General features: G+C 55.8%; 1 protein-coding gene across 1 annotated transcript in view; it reads left to right on the top strand.

The window, feature by feature from the left end:
- The window catches only part of wnk1b (WNK lysine deficient protein kinase 1b), a 98,225-nt gene that overhangs the window by 27,767 nt on the left and 49,316 nt on the right, over nt 1-21,142 (top strand). The window contains 2 exon segments of the mRNA XM_064343396.1: nt 14,921-15,093; nt 19,105-19,325. Of these exon segments, the coding sequence (XP_064199466.1) occupies nt 14,921-15,093; nt 19,105-19,325 (394 nt within the window).

A 21,142-nucleotide genomic window follows, 5' to 3' on the forward strand; every position in this document is an offset into this window, starting at 1 on the left:
AGTAAACCCGTGGCCGGCGCTGATGTAATCCTGGTTTTCCAGGGGCACGCGGGGGTGCGGGGGGAGAGGGGGCTGTTTATTTTGCCTCTCCCTCCAGGTTCTAAGCCCGCCGGCCTTTTTTTTTTCTTTTCTTGTTTTGGTGACAGGCGCTCCTCTTGTCATCTGGCGGTGACTGGAGCGCTCAGTTTGTCACCGTTTGTCATCCAGGTTAGCCCGGGCGCTGAGAGCCTCTAGGAAGAGCACGCTCGACTCGTTCTCCTGCCCCGCTCAGCTCTGGTTTCAGTTTACGTCCTGTCGCCACGCGCAGAAGCGCTGCTGAGCACTGCGTAGTCTGCCCCTGCAGAGAGTCAGCGGTGCGTCCGTGCTCATGGGCCGAGGGCACGCTGTGTAGCGTTACCCTGCAGGAAATCAACGGGACGAGCGTTTGAAGGCGCAGCGAAACCCTGTCTGTGTTTTGGATTTTGGCTCTCGGTGAACTTGGAAGACTTGTCTTGGAGAACACAGCCTTGAGCTGAGCTCATTAGCTTTCTGCTGGAGGAAGAATCGTAAAAAAAAAGAGTTTCAAAGGGCCTCTGTGAATCCCATTTTAGAGTCTGTCGTTGGTGGGAACAAAAAGAGGAGACATCTATTGTTGTATTTCTAATTAGGAGGTTTGTTCCTTTCTCCAAAGTCTTGGATGTTAACTAACCGCTGTTGGCCCATGTGATAAGCTAATAGCTTTATTAGTGGGTTAGCTGAAAGCATGATATTCTTACTATTTATTACTTCACATACTGTTAATGGCAGGCTGTGGAATTACAGCTTGAGTCAGTAATTCTTTTGTATTTGTCAGTTCCATTATTCAGATATAATAGTGCTTTGTCTTTGTCTCGGATGAGATTAAGCTCCGCTCCGCTCCTCAGATTTGAAAGGGCTGATGGGAAATGGGCCTCGCTCCTCTTCTGGCACCAGGGTGGGGGGGTCAGGCTGCCCTCAGGACCTCTTTCAGGCGCTCCTGGCACCACCAGCCATGTTGGGAAGGTGGTGCAGAGACCTCCTGCTGATAAAACACTTGCACCAGTGTCACTCCCTCAGCCTTGTATCTGCTGGGAGCCTTTTTAAGCCTTGTGGTGGTGAATATTTATGGCCAAGTGTCTGACAGACTTGTGACAGTTGTGTCATGACAAAATCATTCTAGCCTGTCCTGACAGAAATGTGACGGTTGTGTCTTGAAGCTGTGTGTCACGCTGGCCTGTCCTGGCCGCCCCGTTCCCCGGTTGCAGCTGCAGCTGTAATCTTTGATCCTTCACGCGCGCCCTCCTTCCTGCGGCGGGTACGTCTTAGCGCGGTGCGTTTCCTGCTTTGGTGAGAAAGAGGCGGAAGCGGGTTTGGTTTTTGCAGCTCGCTGGTACTGAAGAAGAAGGAAGGTCTTCATTAGCTGTGGGGGCAGCTGGTGCTAAGCTGCTGCACGGAGCCCGAGGGGGGGACATGGCCTCCCCGAGCGAGTCTCAGTGTTCTGCACACGCAGCTCCTCTGTGGGCCTGGTGATGACTGTCTCTGATCCACCTCATCATCTCTGTGCACAACATGCTTTTCCGCTGGTGCAGAAAGAGCAGAGTGTTTTTCCATCGAGTTCTGAAGCGTGTGCCTTGGGTTGGCACACAGAGAATGGTTATACACTGATATCACAGTTGACTTGTGAAGGTGTAGCTTCACAAAGCTGTTGCCTCAGTTACTGGAGAAGGACAGGGTAAACATGGGGAACGTGAACTCCCCCACCCCCCTGTGGATTCACGTTTGATACGTTCATATCAGAGCCCAAGATGGCAGAACGGTGTTATATTCCAGCCTGGGTAAGTCACAGAACGGTTGGAGCTGATAAGGACCTGTCTTCATTACTGTCTTTTGCTACAGACCTGGTGCAGGGAGAGCAGGAATTCCAGGCGTTTTTAGATGAGCCTGATTACACTGGCAACGATAGCGGGCGGGTGCAGTAGCTTGTTCCTGCTGCTGAAGGTCAGAGGTTAAGGCTGGGAAGAGATAAGTAGGTCAGCGGATGTCATTTCAGGATTGTTATGAAACGCTGTGACTCAAGAGCTTTCGCAGCTATTGGCCAATATCAAGAGCGCTCGGGGACGACAGATCTCCTCGAGGTGCAATATGCTGAGCGGATTCCTGCTATCTCGCTAGCTGTTATCCCCAGGAATTTACACCTAGGATTTATGACCGTCAGTTCTCTGAATTATCAAGAGAAATTATCATGACCGTAAAAAGAATGTAACTACGTAGTGCTGGTGCGCTTGCTTGGAAGAACCTCGAAGAATTTGAATGACCTGTTTTTATCATTTTGCGGAATGTAAAACAAATCCAAAGGGCGACCGGTTTTATTGTAGCCCGTGACCTGAAGGTAGCAGGAAGGAGTGTGTGTGTGAGGAAGGAGTGTGTGTGTGTGTGTGAGGAAGGAGTGTGTGTGTGTGTGAGAGAGAGAGAGTATTTTGGAAGCCCAGGCCTGGGTTCGTGTCCGGTTGAGTGAACTCTGCGGAGGGCAGGCGGTGTGTCATTTCCTTGCTGTGCTGTGTCATTGTGTGGCTGGCTGAATAATTGCCGGTGCAGCTGTGGTGGCCTCCTTCCGAGAGCCCTAATTATTTAGATTCCTCATTTCATGGCCTACTTTTCCTTTCCACCGCAGCACCCAGCCTACCAAGCACCAAGTTGCTGTCCCTTTTCTTTTTCCCCCTTTCCCCCCACCCTCAATTTTCCTGGAAGTACAAAGCAAACGCCAGAAATGAACTGAATTGTTGACATGTTTTTCATCGGTGTGGGAATTCAGTTCAAGTGGCCTGACTTTAACTTGATGTCTTGAATAATTCACTGATAAACTGTTGAAGGGTTTTGAGGTGTTTGGTGTTGGGACAGTGAAAGGAAGGGGTAGGCATCTCTTAAAAGCATGAGAGAGAAACTCATGACGTGGTCTTGGGGGTGGGGCGGGGGTGGCCTCTTCCTTTTATCTTATTTTTGTGTGTGTGTGTGTGCAGAGAGCCTCAGATTTAATAAATCTGGTGTGCTCTCCTTGTCGAACGCTCCCCCCAAAGGAACAAGCGAACTTCAGTCCTCTTTCCAGTGACCTGAATTCTTCTCTCGAGCGGTGAGTCAACAGGACGAATCGGGGGAAAACCCGGGCCGACGGGGCGGGGCGGGGCGCGTCCCGCGCGGATGTGCAGATCAGCGAGTCTGGCTGTCCTTGGGTGCAGCTGCTGCCCCGTCCGCCCCGTCCGCCCCCACACCCCCCTGCCATCGGGGCTGTGGTCATGCCAGAGGCGTTCATATGTGCGACATCTTTGGATTCCTGCTGCCTTTTACCGCAACTGCAGCCCCGCCTCCCACAGGTTGCGTTGCCTTTTAAAATGGGGGAGATAGCTGTCAGTCATTCCCACTTCTGCAATGCTTTAGAACCACAGTACAGGCCTCTGTGTGTTTCAGCCATTTCCTGAACTATGTCCCATCATGAATGACTGCAAACTTCCCCCCTTGCCTTTTTGTCCCAGCACCCCTTGTTTTTTGGGTGCTTTACCAGTTACTGGCTTGCTGGTACAGTGTGCACAGGGACCCACTTGGAGATTGTTCTTTTAGAACATTTAAAATCTGCTTTTGGTGTCAAAGGAAGTGCTCAGTTTATAAATTTTTTTAAAATGTGGTTTTATCCCACAGTTTTGGATACTTTCAATCGCTATGTAGGCCATGGCACAAAAAGTTTGGGGGAGGAAAAAAAAAAAAAAGAACTGTTGTCTATCCAACTGGACGCCACTGCTGTCCTCATTCTGGTTCCAGTTAAACGCCTCTTCACTGCACCACCGCCCCGGCACTGGAACACAGTCATGGCTCTGCCCCAAGGTGCTGGAACACGGCCGTGGCTCCGCCTCCCCAGGGCTGGAACAGGCCGTAGCTCCGCCCCCGTGTTGGAACACGGCCGTGGCTCCGCCTCCCCAGGGCTGGAACAGGCTGTAGCTCCGCCTCCGTGCTGGCACACGGCCATAGCTCCGCCCCCGTGCTGGCACACGGTAGCCTCTCCGCTGCTCCAGGGCTGGAACAGGCCGTAGCTCCGCCCCCGTGCTGGCACACGGCCGTGGCTCCGCCCCCGTGCTGGCACACGGTAGCCTCTCCGCTGCTCCAGGGCACGTCACAGCGGTGGAGCCCTGCCAGCTGCACTCTCGGGATTGTTTCATACGGACAGTTTTATGATGTCATGGTAATCCCCGACTACCTGAGCGGCGCGCTGTGCGTTCAGCTCCTCGTTTGAGAGCGTTAGTGTAAAGCGCAGCGCGAGGTCAGGGCCCTCCCATTAGAGTTACCCGAGGGGATTACCTGCCAGCCCTGCTGTGCTGCGGCCTCTGGCTGCTTCCCAGCGCTGTGGAAATGCCGTGTTTGCGTCCCCTTCTGCCTGTGTGACGTCACTTCGGGATTAGTAGGGCACAAGTGAGTCGCCTCACCGAGTCGCATTTGCGTTTAGTTACGTCCGTGATCGTTTACTCGGCTGATGCTTTTACTCAGAATAACTTCCATGGGAAACGTGGAACACAGCACCAAGTACAAATAACTCGACTGTGTACGAGCAGCAGAGCGGAGCAGGAACACTTCAGCTGGCTGAGAGCAAAGTTGATCAGACTCCACCTCCGCTCGCCGGTGAAATCAGATATCGAGCGCACTTAACGCTATGCTATGATAGCGATAACGCGATAATCGCGTGAATGCCATGGCGGTATCTAATGCTCCATAGTGCGCCATAAACGTGGCTCGCCCGGGTCCAGGGAGATAAGCTCACACGTGGCTCCCTCCTCCTCCTCCTCTCTGTGCGGCAGGGCTGATGGGATTGAGTCGCTCTAATCTGGAGGGGGGGACAGGAGGTGGCCGCGACCATGGCGCCGTGCCCCGGGGTCGCTAACGCGCTACGCGGTCAACGCCGACCGTCGCAGGGAGTCGCTTTTTCTGGCAGCGGCTCACGTCTCCCGAAATGTCACCTCGACCCGTTCAAGAGCGACTGTTTGTGCCAAATTTGGTCGCGTGCCTCTCATATTTTGACCCTGTCATGTGATCTCTCACTCAGCAGTTTACAGAGAGATTCGGGGTGATGTGAAATGGATGTTACACGATGTTCTTCCTGAATCTAGTATTTGCTGTGTTTTTTATTTTTTTAATATGTGTATTGAAATGCTTCTCCCTCTCAGCTCTGAGGTGTTGACTCATAGGGACGGCACAAAGTTTATTTCAAGTTTATTTTCGTGTTCCAGAACATACTGTTCAGCTTTGTCACTCCACTGCATCGTGACATCTGACATTGGTCTTGCAGGCCATGCCTAGCTGTCGAGAGAAGCCTTAGCCGTTCAGCATTGTCATAAGACTAGGAATATCCGTTGTGCCGCAATCGGGATGTTTTTCAGCGCGTGTGCCCTTTAATATGATTTTGAGATTTACATTTCCCAGCACAATGCTGGGCTTTGTTGGCCTAATCTGTAGTGTGAAAGCTGGAGCCTGCTGCTGTTTCGGTCGTCCGCGGCCGTATGAAACTAAATAATCGCGGGCAGGTGACCAAAATGGGTCTACGGGATGGGAATGAGAGGGGCGTGGCTCTGGTGGAGGTCGCTGATTAGCTGCTCACTTCGTTTCTCTCAGAGAGACGGGTGCAGGCTCTTCGGCCTGAGAGGCCTTTCCCGGCGGTCGGTTCACCGGTAGCGCTACGTCGCGTAGCCACTGGCACTTCAAGGGAAAATCCGGACGGCGGCTGGAAGCGGTGGAAGTTGAGGATGTCACGTGGTCTGTGTGCCGCCCCCTTCCCTGTGTGTTTCACGCCTCCCCGCTGTGTGCTTCCGGAACTTTCCGTGTGAAGGGTTGCCAGCCCTCTTCGTACGGCTGGAGCTGGAAGCGCTTGGTATTGGTGGTACGAGCATCTCATTCAGGCCACCTGTACGGTCCCTGCTCACAGTCGATTGAGGGACTTGCACCATAAGGCCATCTTCTCCAGGAACTGTCCTCCCATTCAGCAGCTGCCTTCTTTTTGGCCAGCAGCTCTAGGGTCTGCCTTCAGAATGGATGGAGAGAGAGAGGAGGAGGGGAGGAGAGGAAAGGGACGGGCGCGGGACGGCTCTCTGCGCAGGCTTCCTCTTGCCAGGCCCTGGGTGTGAACAATGGGGCCTGTCTCCAAGCGACACGGCCGCACTGTGTGCCTGGGTCCCGCACAGACCAGCAGACCTCCTGACCCGCTGGACCGCCGCCGGGCCGACACACTGCCGCGCCTTGTTGCCACGGCCCCCGGCTCCCAGCCGCCGGTGCCAGCGGGCCGGCTCATGGTCAGACCCGGGGTCAGAAGGGACGGGCAGCTTTCTGTGCTCTGCGGGTTTATTTTTAGCAGAGTTACAGTAAAGCCCCCGTTTTGAGAACTTCCCTTTGTGTGCCCGCGTCCCCCCACCCCCTGCTCCCCGCTCGTGTGTTATTGTTTGTGCGCCACCCCTGGCTAAAGGAAGGGGGGGGGCGAGGAGCCCATACAGCCTCCGCCAGCGTGGGCTTGGGCTAGCGCAGCTTTGCGAACGTGCCGTGTTGGAGCTCTGAGAGCGGGGCTGGGAAAAGCAGGGATAGGAAGGTAATCCAGCGGCTTTGCGGAGACTGCGAGCGCGAGCGCCATCACTCTCATATCTCTGTTGACTTGGCTTATGGAGATGAGGGCGAAATGGATGCCACTTACTGGCCTAATTGCTGTTTATGGCTCCTGGAGATGGAGGTACTTTAGAAATGAAGAGTGTCTGTCAGGCGCAGCGTATTAGGAACGTAGTTAGGCAGCTTTAATGAATGGCGGTAAGTGGTAGCTACAGAGTTATTTAGTGGCTTGGGCTCATGTCATTACCCTTCAGAAAGGGGCGTGCGTGCGGGGCGCAGTAAAGTCATTCCCAGGCACCTTGTCATTTTTGTGCACCGCCGCGTGAAGGCGATCGTAAAAGTCAGGCTGCCGCAAACGCTCCAGCGTGAGATAAATTTCCCCACTGCGCTCATTGTTACCTTGACTGCTGGTGGCCCGGGGGTCTGGGGGGGGCTGGTGGGTCTGGGGGGCTGGGGGGTATCTGGTTCCCCGGGACAGGTGGCCCGCCTCTCTTGGCTCCTGTCGGCCGAAAGCTCGGGGAGGATTTCCTCCGGCCCGTCGGGAGGGCAGGAACGCCGAGCGGCTCCACAGCTGCACCTGTCCCCCAGACCCTCCTCACACGCTCCTCCTCCCAAACAGGCCCCCAGACCCTCTTCACGCGCTCCTCCTCCCAAACAGGCCCCCAGACCCTCTTCACACGCTCCTCCTCCCAAACAGGCCCCCAGACCCTCCTCACACGCTCCTCCTCCCGAACAGGCCCCAGACCCTCTTCACACGCTCCTCCTCCCGAACAGGCCCCCAGACCCTTATCACACCTCCTCCTCCCGAACAGGCCCCAGACCCTCCTCACACGCTCCTCCTCCCGAACAGGCCCCCAGACCCTCCTCACACGCTCCTCCTCCCGAACAGGCCCCCAGACCCTCTTCACACGCTCCTCCTCCCGAACAGGCCCCCAGACCCTTATCACACGCTCCTCCTCCCGAACAGGCCCCCAGACCCTTATCACACGCTCCTCCTCCCGAACAGGCCCCCAGACCCTTATCACACGCTCCTCCTCCTGGACAGGCCCCCAGACCCTTATCACACGCTCCTCCTCCCGAACAGGCCCCCAGACCCTTATCACATGCTCCTCCTCCCGAACAGGCCCCCAGACCCTTATCACACGCTCCTCCTCCTGGACAGGCCCCCAGACCCTTATCACACGCTCCTCATCCCGAACAGGCCCCCAGACCCTTATCACATACTCTGAATCCCAGCCGAGCCCCCAGTCCCTTATCACTCACCCCTCATCCTGGGCGAGCCCCCAGTCCCTGATCAAATACTCCGCGCCCCGGTGTGCTCGCACCCCCTCACCCAGGACACACGGAGAGGAACGGAGACGTGCGGCGATGACAGTCTGACAGAACATCGACTGGGCCGCTGTGAAAAGAATCATTGTGCCGCTCGCTTCAGACACCACATCGACCCCTGGGGTCCGGAGGATTAAATAACAAGTGTGAAAAGTAGGTCGCGGGAAAGACACATGGTCTTGGTTTCAGCAATCTGTGAATCGCTGATTGAACAGAAACCCAACCCTCCGGGCCTGGGGGTGGGGGGGTGGGGGTGGGTGGGCCGTGTCCGCCTCTAATGGGACTCGGCAGTGAAAATGTCTGTTTATGGAATGCGACAGAGTTGTTTGAACGCCGCAGCGAGTTCTCGGTTTGATCCAAATGGAAGCTGAACGTTGGCCTGCTTACGTTTATGTGAAGCAGATGTGTGACTGCGGCCCTTCTTCCTCCCTTTTCCTCCCTCGTTTCTCTGGTTTCGAGCCTTTCGGTCGCGTTGGCGAGCGCCGGAGACTGCAGCAGCCTGGCGGGCCTGTAAGCGAGGGTGTCTCAGCGTTCTGTGTCCTCAGTGTTACACATTCAGCCTGGCCTCCAGTTTCAGAGCCGGCGTGTTTAGAAGAGCGGCTTTTTAGAAACGTACAAAAGCGTCCGCTTTCATCTAACGTCCACAGTTTCCGTGTCCTCTGTTTGTTCACCCGCTGCCTGCACACCCACTGCTGTTACTGGCCGTTGCCATGATGTTTCCATCGCTGCACAACAGCGAACGTGACAGGCGAGGAGAGGGCGAAGCGTGGCCGTGTGATTGGTCAAGGGCAAAGCACGGGAGCACGGGAAACATGACCCGCCGGCCCGGACTCCGCGCCCCTGCGGCGGCCGAGCACGTGAACGCGTGTAAACAGGTCACTCCAAAACACGCTGTCAGCGGCGCGCCGCCGAGGAGGACCTGCCGCGGCCCGAGGGAGGCGGAGGAGCGCAGAGCTTTAGCCACGCCCTACTCAGCTTTAGTGTCCCTCACGCACACCGGCTGCGTGGAGTGGCCCTGCTTCTGCTGCCATGCACATTCATTCAGCCTGCGCCACAGTGACATCGCTGCTGCTTCGGTGTGTGATGCAGGTCCAGGCTGTTGCCTCCTCTGAGCCTTTTTCCATAAATAACTCAACGCAGCAGAGCTCTCTGTTGCCGCCGTCTCAACGAATTTTCATTTGTTCGATCCCGGTGATGAGAATGTGACGTTTGCCATTTATTGTTTTTAAAAAGTGTATTCATGAAGTGTACAGCTGAGGGGCATTTTAAGCTCAAATACCAGCTCGGTCCTTCGCTGTCTTCATAAATTTAATAAATCCAATTTCTGCTTCCTCTGCACCGCTGGCCCGTGCTCTGTAGTAATAGACTCATGTATAAATGCAATATATTTCTGTCCTGGGGCAGGGGCAGAAGTTTTTGATGTATGGAATTCATCGGGGACGTTGCTAAGTGCAGTCGGGAAATGGAACCGAGAACTTTCAGTCAGTCATGTGACGGCGGTGCGTAAGCAAGCGGCAGCAGCGGGGATCAGTAGATTAATCCGCTGCTCCGCCTCCTGCTCTTAATAACGTGCTTTCTGAGCGGCGTGCTACCCTGCGGTAGCGCATGCTAATAGCACGGACGCTAAAGCGTGCGCGGGTCCCCCTCTTTTGTGTGGACCGTGCTCGGGGCCGGCCTATCGGGGCTCTGCCTATCGGGGCTCCGCCTATCGGGGCTCTGCCTATCGGGGCTCTGCCTATCGGGGCTCTGCCTATCGGGGCTCTGCCTATCGGGGCTCTGCCTATCGGGGCTCTGCCCAGGCCTGCCCCGGAAGGCCGCGGCAGCGACGTGCGTTTCTGGAAGGCGAATGTCAGACTTTGACTCAGACCCCTGCCCTTTTGTGAAATATTAATTTGTGAGGGGCCAGCTCTGCTCGGGGTGAGCGGGTTTGGTGTGTTCCACAGCCTGCTCCTCCTCGCCTCCTCTGAAGGAGACGCTCGTTATGTATGTGTGTATATGCATTATTATTATTACAGCTGTGGAGAAGTGTTGCAATAGACAGCACAGAGCGTTCCTCGAAATCCCGCGGCCGTGTGCGGGGGTGGGGCTTCGCTGCGGAGCCCAGATGTGCGTTTTCAGCAGAGCGCTAACGCTGTTTACCATCCCGCCCCTGGGGGGGGGTGTGCGCCTGCATCACGCTCGGCGTCCCGGGCCAGCTGTGGTCCTGTAAACTATTTGGAAAGCTGGGTCTGCAGGCCCTATGGAACAGGCTATGGTGTCTGTAGCTGCCCAGAAGCCAGCGTAGCGCCACAGAAGTGGAGAGCAGGCTAATGGTGTCTGTAGCTGCCCCTTTATGAGAGAGCAGGCTAATGGTGTCTGTAGCTGCCCCTTTATGAGAGAGCAGGCTAATGGTGTCTGTAGCTGCCCCTTTATGAGAGAGCAGGCTAATGGTGTCTGTAGCTGCCCCTTTATGAGAGAGCAGGCTAATGGTGTCTGTAGCTGCCCCTTTATGAGAGAGCAGGCTAATGGTGTCTGTAGCTGCCCCTTTGAGAGAGCAGGCTAATGGTGTCTGTAGCTGCCCCTTTGAGAGAGCAGGCTAATGGTGTCTGTAGCTGCCCCTTTATGAGAGAGCAGGCTAATGGTGTCTGTAGCTGCCCCTTTATGAGAGAGCAGGCTAATGGTGTCTGTAGCTGCGCTGTCCGTATGGTCTGTGTCCAAACGGTTACAGTGTGTGTGCGTGCGTGTGTGTGCGTGTGCACGCGTGCGTGTTGGTCACGTGTCACGTGTTTTTCTATGACATTACCAGTTTTCCCACAGTCAGCTCTCGGTTCTCCATTTTGTGCTGGCATCAGAGAGTGCAACAGGGACGCTATGCCCCCCCAGCGCCACACACCTCCCCAGGCACAAGCAGGGGTTCAGTCTCTGAGACCTGCTGGGTCTTACCGGCCCGCTGTCGGTGCCGCTCGGACGCCCCATTCCCGAAACGCCCCGGCAGGCTCCCGTACAGCGCCTCCCCACAGCTGGCTTTGCTGGGACGGGGGCCAGGGCATTACAGCAGCGACGGGCCCGATATGAGGAGCAGCGCTCATATCTGTGCAGGCGCCAGGGCGGAATCAATCTTCATCACTCAGTCTTACCGCCTGCCCACTGCGGCCACGGGCTTTCACCAGCACCACTCTCCTGTGAGCTCGCTCCCTCTCTCTGGAGCTCCATGTGTGAAACGCCGTGTGCGCTAAGCGGTCTCAGAGTGTTATTTTTGGGACCTCTTGTGATTTGGAGTGGATTCGTCAGCTTGTGTTGCTGTGGTCGCCGATGCGCTGTTTTTCAGCCAATCGGACGGCTCGGTCGCTGGCCCGCTCGTTAACCTGTTACCCTCGTGCTCCCTGCCGGACGGGCCGGGTGCGTATGTGCCGCGCGCCTGCCGGTAAAGCCGAGCCTCAAATCGGCGAGGAAAGGGGGAGAAATGCAGCTGGATCCCGGACTGGCGTCTGCATGAATATTTCATGTGTGGAAATGGAATTCAGCAGTGCCCTCGAGGTCCCGCTGCGATTGGTCTTTGTTTTCCTGTCCTCCCCACTGTAAGACGTCCTGAGTGAAGGGGGGGAGGGGGGCTGTCCCAGTGCTGATGCAGGCCGGAGCCAAAACCGCATCTGCTAAAGCCGGGAGCTGGAAAACTCCCGATGGGGGTGGGTCGGGTGGGGAGGTGGGGGTCTGCTGGAGTTCTTCTGACCAGGATGATTCAGGCAGACATTTCTTGTTTTTTTAATATAATATATATTACATTTTTCCCCTTGTGGGGCAGTTATGGTGGGGGGCAGGGAGCTTATTGTTATAAATGTGATGGGACTTTCCCTGGCCCTGCAGTTTTCTTTGCTCTGGTCCTGTAGTTTGGTCTTTGCTCTGGCCCTGTAGTTTGGTCTTTGCTCTTGCCCTGTAGTTTTGTCCTTGCTCTGGTCCTGTAGTTTTGTCTTTGCTCTGGCCCTGTAGTTTTGTCTTTGCTCTGGCCCTGTAGTTTTGTCCTTGCCCAGGCCCTGTAGTGCTCTGGCCTGGGTCTGTTTGATTGTGGCTGGTTCCTCTCCGAGGCCTGGAGCTGAAGGAGGTTGTGGAGGAGGGGGGGCAGCCCGGGGTTGGGGGGAATAAGGGGCTGATTGTTCTGTGGGCTGGTGTTTGAACACAAGAATCTTGCATGGTGGACCGGGCGGCGCTGACAGAAAGGGGGCGGGCCGTGTGACTGGACGGGGGGGTGGGGGAGGTTGGGGGGGGGATGAGCTACTGAAAGAGCCTCCTGGTCTGTGCCAGCTGGAGCCGTGCACCGCGCCACGCACCCCTGTCTGTCCGCACACAGAGCAGGTGGCAGACGGGTGGCACGCGCCCACCTCGCCCGGGCAGACCTGCGTCCTGCCAGGAGACACGCCAGCAGGCCCAAACGCTGGGCGCGGTCCGCAGCGCTCGTTTCCACGGCGCCCGTCGTCCCGGTGTCGGCGGTGACGAGGCTGTTTGGTGATGGTCACAGTCTGGCCCTCGCCCCGGGGGAGGGGACCTGCCGGGGGGGTGGGAGGGCGCGCTGCAGCACAGCGGTCACATGTCCCACCGCCGGAGGCAGGGCTCAAACCATGTGTATCGTCACAGCGGCATCATGGGAAGTTCAGCCACTGTGGGGCTGCCCGTTAGCCTCCCCCCCGGGCAGTAGTCCGGCTCACGTGCTACACTGTGCCCTCCAGCAGCGCTGCTCCCGCTGCCACGGTGAGCTGATCGCAGGATCCCGTCATGGGATGGGTCTTAAAATAGCGGGCTCACGTGCTGGGCGGTATGTAAATGCGCGCGGGCCGGCTGGCGTATTTTAAGCAGCCGCGTGCTAAATGTGTCGCCGGCCGCTCGCTCTGGTGAGCCAGCGGGAGCGCTCGTGCATACACGCCGGAGATAAGCACGTCCAGGCCTCGCTCGCCGCTCGCTCATTCTGTTTACCGCCAGCGCCTTGCGCGGGCGAGCGGGCGCTCAGATGCGCTGAATGAGTTCTGTAGATGGGAGTTTTGCTAATTCTCAGCCCAGGATGGAAAGCAGTGATGAGGCTTTTCTCACTCTTAGTCACCCCCATTTGCATAGACAGCGGTGTCTCAGAATGCCCCCACTGCCAGCCCAGGGCCCGCCCCTCCTCCCCTCTGGTGCGGTATGCCTCGAGTTGCCTGCCGATTTGTGCGTTTGGGAGTCTGTTCCCGGCAGGAACCTGTCTGTGCCGTCCCACAGAGCCGTACCCGAAATTGTGATGCGTGATTTTGGACTGGGTGCACAGTGACGCGCTCGCTTCACGCATCAGGAATGAGCGGTTTGAGGCGAGCCTGGGTTTGGGAGACGGGCCGGTGACTCAGAGCCCCAGGGGCCCGCGGTCCCCCCCAGCGTCAGCGGGCCTCCTTCTGAGAGCCTTCTTTCCCACAGCTCCTCTGAGAGCTCTGAGCTCAGAGCGCTGACGTGGAGGATGCTAACGGCTTGCGCGTGCGTTTCTCAGAACGGAGGGCCTCTTGGGAGAGGGTTCCTCTGTCAGCCCTTACAGCAGGGCTGCCCAGCCCTGTTCCTGGAGATGTACATTCCTGCAGGTCTTCACTCCTACCCCAACAAAGCACATCTCATTCAACAGCGAGAGGTCTCATTGAGCTGCTAATTAGTCCGGTGTGATTTGTTACAGCTGAAATGAAACCCTGCAGGACGGTAGATCTCCTGCCTCACAGGGTCCATGTCTAAGACTGACAGGTGGGGCTCGCAGCTTGAGTCTGGGGGGGGGTTGGACAGATGGACAGACGGACACCGCTGCGTTTTCCGCGACAACTGACGAGACAGACGGACGCTGTCTACGTGTTTGCGCGCCAGCCGAAGGAACAGGCTCCTCGAATGCCTGGACCAGACGACGGCTTTTTTTTATCGCTCCAAGGTTTCCTCTCGCTGAGGTAACGCGTGATCCGTAGCTGTGATTTAAGAGGAAACAAAAAAGAAGGAACGGCTTCGCTGAACCCTTTCCCTGCCGGCGGGACGCAGTGGGAGGGAGCTGGGCCGTCGGGCCGTTGGGGGTATTTTTAACGTTCTCTCCTCTCTCAAGCTGTATAAATAATGTGGGTAATTAATCACGCCGCCGAGCCGCTCTGTTTGGAGCAGAAGTGAAGCCATGCGATGGAGCGGCCCACTCGCCATCGCAGGGTTTCTCCTCCTCAGCCCCTTCTCCCAAAAAACGCCCCCCTGACAAAGTCTGGTGACAGGCGTCGCGGGTGGCGAGGCCCTGCGGGAAGGATGGAATTGGGCCCAAGACGATTTTTGTGGGGTGTGGGGTGTGGGGGGTGGGGGGGGGGGGGTTATTTTCCGATCCCGGACGGACGAAACCTCAAAGGGTTCCGGAACGTTCTGTGCAGGCTCACTCCCATGCCTGTCACCCGCGTGGGGTCTGCGCTTTCTCACGTCCGAGGTGGACGGGGCCCGGGGCTGATTTGTGTCCTGTGCGCTCCGTGTGCGGGGGGGGCCTGGCGGGGGGGCGTTTGATTGATGTGTGAGAGCCTCGAGTGGAGCAGTGTCTCAAGAATGCCATGTCTCAGACCATTCTCAGCTGTGCAAGTAGGGTTACGTAAGCCAGCCGATGGGCTTTCACAATCGCAGTGCATTTTGGGAAACGCTTCTTCCTCCCTGCTCTTCATTTGCTGTCCGAGCTTGTTCTTCCGATCAATGAGGCTCTCGAAAAATAATGGAAAAAGTGGAAGTAGACTGTTTGGGATTTTTTATTTCTAGACCAGACGAGGTGGCAGGCTCGGATGAGGCCTTGGGGTTTAGGCCGTTCTTGTTGTGAGAGCCTGGTGTTCGTGAGGCCCTAACCATGCAGTCGGTCCTGAGCTGAGCGTCTCATTCTGAGCTGCGAGACTGGAGCCTGACCGCTCCGGTTCATATCTGACCAGCTGCTTCTTCCTCTCATTTAATCTGCTTCCCTTCTTTCTCCCCTCTCCTCCCCCCGCAGGACCGCAAGCTGTCCAAGTCGGAGCGCCAGCGCTTCAAGGAGGAGGCGGGCATGCTGAAGGGCCTGCAGCACCCCAACATCGTGCGCTTCTACGACTCCTGGGAGTCCCCCTCCAAGGGCAAGAAGTGCATCGTCCTGGTGACCGAGCTCATGACCTCCGGGACCCTCAAAACGTGAGTGTGGCGCGGTCCCCCCCCCCCCCCAAGCCTCTGGATCCCCCCCTTCCCCTCGCTCTTCGCTCGCCAGAAAGTACTGTCCTGCCCCCCGGCCAGAGCACTTCCCTCGTTATCTGACACTGAGTCATGCCCTTTCCTTCTGTTTTTTGTAAACAGAAGTTAACGGACACCTCTTGGTCCTTTAAGTGGCTTCTGGAACGACCTGCCTGCTTTGTTATAAATGAGGCACTTCCAGGCGCGAGGTGTGACGCTGAGGGGTATATGGGTGCTGTAGTTTTTTTGGAACAGGGCCTGAAATGGTAAACTAGTGCCACTGATGCCAGACTGTCTGCTCTTCAGAGCATTTCTGCTTTGAATCTGTGGGTGTGGTTACACTAACCGTTATTAAAGTGGACAGATTTCAAAAAATAAAAAAAAGTTAAAGAAGTTAAAAGCAGCTGAAGTAGTGGCAGAGTATGCCTTTCTGCTCGAGCAGTGCATTGTGGGAGCTGCAGATTCCACACATTCCGGGAGGGGGGTGGGCAGGGGGGGTGGGTCGTCCTCCGGTCCACAGCGCGTTGACCAGCGCAGGGCCCTGGGGGGGGGGACGCAGGAACAGCAGCTCCCTCCAGTGGACGTGGGCGGGACTTCGTGGGGCCGGGCACGCACTTCCCCCTCAGCTGTCCGCACCACAGGTGGTGAGATCGCTGGGGTTTCTGTCCTGCCTTGCTCTCTGCCTGTGGGAGAGGGGGGAAAGGGGGGGGAGGTGAGGGGGTTCATGGAAAGACTCTCTGATTGGCTGGAGGGGAAAGGGAAAAAAAGTGGTCTGTATTTCATTAACTAATACTGTGCACAAATGTGTTTGTGTTCTTTTCCCCCCTTGGGGCAGTTGCCTGTTTCCTGGCTTTTAAAGTGGAGGGGAGGGGAGGAAAGGGTGAAGGAGGAGAGGAAAAAAGGCAGAGTGCTGTTAGAGAGAGAGAGAGGAGCTGAAGCCATGGGCAGTTAAATGCTTGAGGTGGCATTGGCGGGTAAAATTGGCCCGATGGTCCCTGCAGCTGTTAGAGGGTTAACGGGGCATGTGAGCTAGCACGCTAAGGGAACACGCTGCGCTAACACGCTGCCGCCGCATGCTTGTCACCCGCGCAGCGCGGCAGTGCTGTGCGCCTCTCTGCATGACTGCCTGCAGGAACAGATAAACTGACCAGGGCGCCAGGCAACAGCACTGTGACCCACATACGGGCTCACGCACGCTTACACACACCCTCACAGGCAGGCATGCGCGCGCTCACACACACACACACACACACACACACAGGCACAAGCGCGCGCTCACACACACACACACATGCACACACATGCACACACACGCAGACACACACGTACACATACCCACAGGCTCACACACACACACACACACACACACACACACACACACACACACACACACATGCACACACAGGCAGACACACACGTACACGTACCCACAGGCTCACACGCACACACACACACACACACACACACAGGCACATGCGCGCGCTCACACACACACACACATGCACACACATGCACACACAGGCAGACACACACGTACACATACCCACAGGCTCACACACACACACACACATACCCACACGTATGCATACATGCATGCCCATGTGCACACGTACACACAGGCACGCGTGCACGCATATGCATGCCCACATGCAGGCATGCGCAGTTATACACATGCACTCGTGTATACACACGCAGGCCCACAATCCATGTTCTACTCAGACGTGTTCTGATCAGACATTGTGATGGCCTTGTTATTCAGATATTATCTAGAAGTTAACATCAACTTTTTTCTTTTTCTTTTTCTTTTTTTTTTGTGTTCTTAAATTCTGGAACGGCAGGCACTGTACGAGTTTTGAGATGCAAATGCGCGCTCTGCGGAGAGGTGGAAGTTCAGGATGTGTTGTTGAGCGGAGGCCAGTGATGTCCGGTGATAGCTGTGGTGACAGTTTCCTTGGGCCCTGATCCAGGCAGCACCGGGAGCTCTTCGCTCTGGCCGTCCACACTAGCGCCCGCACCCGGGCCACCTCCAGTCATGGTTTGCCAGTTTCACAGAGCTCGCCCAGCCGTACACTCCATCACAGGGTTTTGCTCCAGTGCTCACAACGCGCGCAGACCTCCCGTTTCTACACCCGACGGGTTTTGTCCCAGTCGCTACAGGCGGTACGGCAGCCTCGTCTCAGGCATAGCCGTTCTGAATGCGCGCGGGCTACAGGCGGTTAGCGAGCGGCAGGCTGCGTAGCAGGCAGCAGGCGAGCCGTGCCGGGCCACTCAGATGCCGGCGTGTCTCAGTCTCGTCTCGGGCTTTGCAAACGGAAACATCCGGGACGCGCAGCGGAGCGCCGCCGAGAGGAAGCGCGGTCGGCTCGCTCGCTACTTACTCAGTTCCAGTCAGACCGGTCGGAGCAGAACCCAGGGGAACGGCCGGAGGGGCGGGGCTTTCAGAGGGAGCGCTGCAGCGCGAGCTCCTGTCAGCGCCTGTCCGCCCTCAGCTTGGCCTGAGTTTGCGAGGGTCTTTGTGTAGGGATGCTGTACGCACACAGGCTCAGGCACACACACGGACACGTGTGTGTGTGTGTGTGGACGCATGTGCGCACACACACTCACCTCTCCAGGCAGTGTTGTGCTGCGCAGTATGGACCTGGTGTTGTATTAGAGCAGACTGCACTAATGAGTGGCTCTGCTCTGAATGATGTCATTATGGTTTTGCTAATCTGCACTCAGTACAGTGTGCTGTTACAGGGTGTGGTCTGGGCCTCCACAGGGACAGCCACAGAGAAGCAATGGGAGGGGGGGGGGATACTGTTAATTTACCGAAACACGGAAACCGCAGCGCCGCCCGAAGGCACAATATGGCGGCTAATTCCGCCCCGTCTGTGGGAATCCTGTCAGAGGTTTTAATCCGCCGCTCGTGAGTGCAGCCGCCGCCTGCCAGCAGCCTGTGTTGGCGCGGCGCCTTTTCCGCAGGCCCCGTTTTAACGCTCGCACGTGGGCACGCTTTGCCCCGCACCGGGCGAGGGGTCGTCCGGCCAAGCACAGCCGCCGATGTGGGTACTCACAGGCCTTTTGGGGTGGTTCAGTCTCGAGGATGCCAGCACGCGGCCCCGTCGAAGGGGGGGGGCGCTGCCCGCAGTGACGGCGGGGGGCTCTGCAGAACGGACGGTCCCTCGGTGCATGGCGCTGCATCGGAGCCGGGTTAGCATGTTAGCGCCGGCCAGGTTTGAGTGGCAGGAGGCCTCGTTTCCCTGCCCCCGCTGGCCCACGGGCAGGGAGGGGCTCTCCCTCTCTCTCCTGCGTTAAAGCAGCGGGCGGGGGGGACGGGGAATATGAACCGCGGGGCAGGCTGGGTAGTGCGCCCAGCCCTGCGGGGTTACCGTCAAAAACAGCGGGGTCACACGGAGCCGTGCTGCGCCTTTCCCGCTCGCTGTTAGCGTGATGTCATTTCGGCTTTGCATTCAGAGGGGCTGCCTGCATCAGCCGCTTACTCATCTTCTGCCTGTCAGTCGCTTTCATATTTAATACAGCCAGGCAGCGGTGGGGCACAGCGGTGGGGGAGTGACAGACTCACCCTGCAGTCAGATTCAGTAAAATATGCGCGCACACATTCATTTTCCATAAAACACATGTAAAGTTTGAGCCGTGCAGTTTTAAGAGCCCCTCGGTGAGGGTGTTGCTTCATATAAACGGATCAATTATGGAGGAGACCAAAATTTATCAGAGGCTATTGCCGAATCCTGAAGTGGCAGTCTGATCTCAGCCAATAGCAGACTGCCTGCCCGAGCCCTGGCAGAGATACTAGATTGTTTAAGAGATGGTTCACTGCAGCTCATTAAAAGTGTCATTGTGTTTCTGTTTAGACAGAGTGCAGCTGCGCTCTTAATATGTGTTGTTTTCGGTGGCTCGGAGTACCCATGATGCAACGTGATCCCTCTGGCTGTGGTGTAACCCGCTCGGCCTCGCCTGTCCGCGTCTCCGCAGGTACCTGAAGCGCTTCAAGGTGATGAAGATCAAAGTTCTGCGCAGCTGGTGCAGGCAGATCCTGAAGGGCCTGCACTTCCTGCACACCCGGGCCCCGCCCATCATCCACCGCGACCTCAAGTGCGACAACATCTTCATCACGGGCCCCACCGGCTCCGTCAAGATCGGCGACCTGGGCCTGGCCACGCTGAAGAGGGCCTCCTTTGCCAAAAGTGTCATAGGTACGACCAGACCTCTACCGCCTTGATTCACTCTTACCCCCTCCCCCCCCCCCGCGGTGCCAAAAAGACACCACTGATGATTCACCCCACCCCCGCCCCCCTCCCTGAGTGGTTGAATTTAAAATATATTTTTAATATCGTTCATTTAAAATAACTCTGATTTCTTGGCTGGCTATGTTGGGGTTCTGGGTGGGGCATACGGTAAATATATTTTAAATTCAGTTTTCTATGTGCCTTTGATTGGATTATTTTGATTTTGCTGCTGTGAGAAGCAGACCACAGTTTTCAGCCTCTCTCTCAGCCACAGGCCGAGCTGCACTTTCATTGCTTGGAGGACCCAGGCCCCCCCCCCCTCTGAAGAGGCGTCTTAAGAGCTGCCTGTTTTGTTTACTGTAGGCGAGGGAGGGAGATGGGAATGGAGAGAAACGATTTAACCCCAAAAAACGACTGTGGTATTTAAACTCTCTCTCCGAAATGTATGTAAACCTTCTTGTGTAAAAGTTTCGTCGTCCTGAACGTTTCTCCAAGCTCCTGAAGTCAGAGCAATCCTGTGGATATGAGCAAATTCAGAGGGGTGAGCCGCATATTCGGAAGCTACTTTTTTTTTGTTGTTTTGTTTTTTTTTCAGTCATCTTTGTATGCTGGTTTGGAAAACTTGTGGTCTGTTTGTTCTGAGATAGGGTGACGATAACCAAGCTGCCAATAATGTGTTGCATCTCTCTTTAAAAGGTTTACCTCATTGTTTTTTTTTTTTCGTTTTTTTTTTTTCTTTTTCTCCCTCCTCAGCGTTCTGAGATCACGTGATTCGTTTCTGTCTGGTCATTTGCCCGCTGTTTTCCTTTAATCAACCTTTTTTCTTTTTTTCCACATTCTTGAGTATTTTTTAACTGTAGGCTGTTACCTCAGCTCTCTCCCTCACTCTGCAGTATGGATTATTTATTGTACTGCAGTTCTGACAGTAAGTATGCAGAGAAAGGTTCTGGTAAGTGAAAAAAGCACTATGTGACCTATTCAAAAACAAAACAAAAAAAATTCATAATTCAAAAATTATTGTTTTTCTGTGTAGGGCCTTTTACATTTTTTGCCAACGTTACCTGGTGTACAGAACTTCGCTGTTAAGTCACTAGCTATGGGATCTGCTCTTTCTCTAACTGCTTTAACTTCCTTTAACTTAGGAACAGGTTGACAAAGAAGGTAAGTTCTCTGAGAAAATGTATACATCGAATGCTTGTTTGTAAGTGGTAAGGTCTTGACACACGTTCCATAGCTAGTTCCTTTCTCTTTTTTTTGTTATTAAACTAATGCAAAAAAACAGAAAAAAGTGCAGAAGGCCCCCCTTTTATCCATTGGCACTTTCTCACTAACCTTGGCGTAAGCGGAGAAGCCAAACTCAGGCGCCTGTTGGGAAGGGGACTGACACGGAATTAGTGTTTCTGGTTTAACACCCTCTTCCTGTTGCATTCTCCTCTCACCACCCCTCTGAGTCGCCCTTTGACTGCGCCGCGTAGCTCCTACTCCACACTAAAGGCCAAATAACAAAAGTCGGGCCTCACAGCGACTTTCTGTACACCAGCCCCCAAAAATGCACCCCAGCCACCCCCCCTGAAAAGGCCTTACAGAGAGAAACCTGTGCTTCATTCACTACAGAATAACTGAGCCTAGCTTCCCCTCCTCTTGTTTTGTTTTTTTTCCTTCTTCTTCTTTTTCTTCTTTTTTTTTGCCTCCTGCCCCTCCCCTTCCTCTGCTCCCCTGTCTCTTTCCTCACAGGTGCTTCTAGCCCGGCGTCGGCCCGCCCTTCGGCCCCCTCTGCTCCTCCT

The sequence above is a fragment of the Anguilla rostrata genome, chromosome 7, assembly GCF_018555375.3.
Source record: "Anguilla rostrata isolate EN2019 chromosome 7, ASM1855537v3, whole genome shotgun sequence".
Lineage (NCBI taxonomy): Eukaryota > Metazoa > Chordata > Actinopteri > Anguilliformes > Anguillidae > Anguilla > Anguilla rostrata.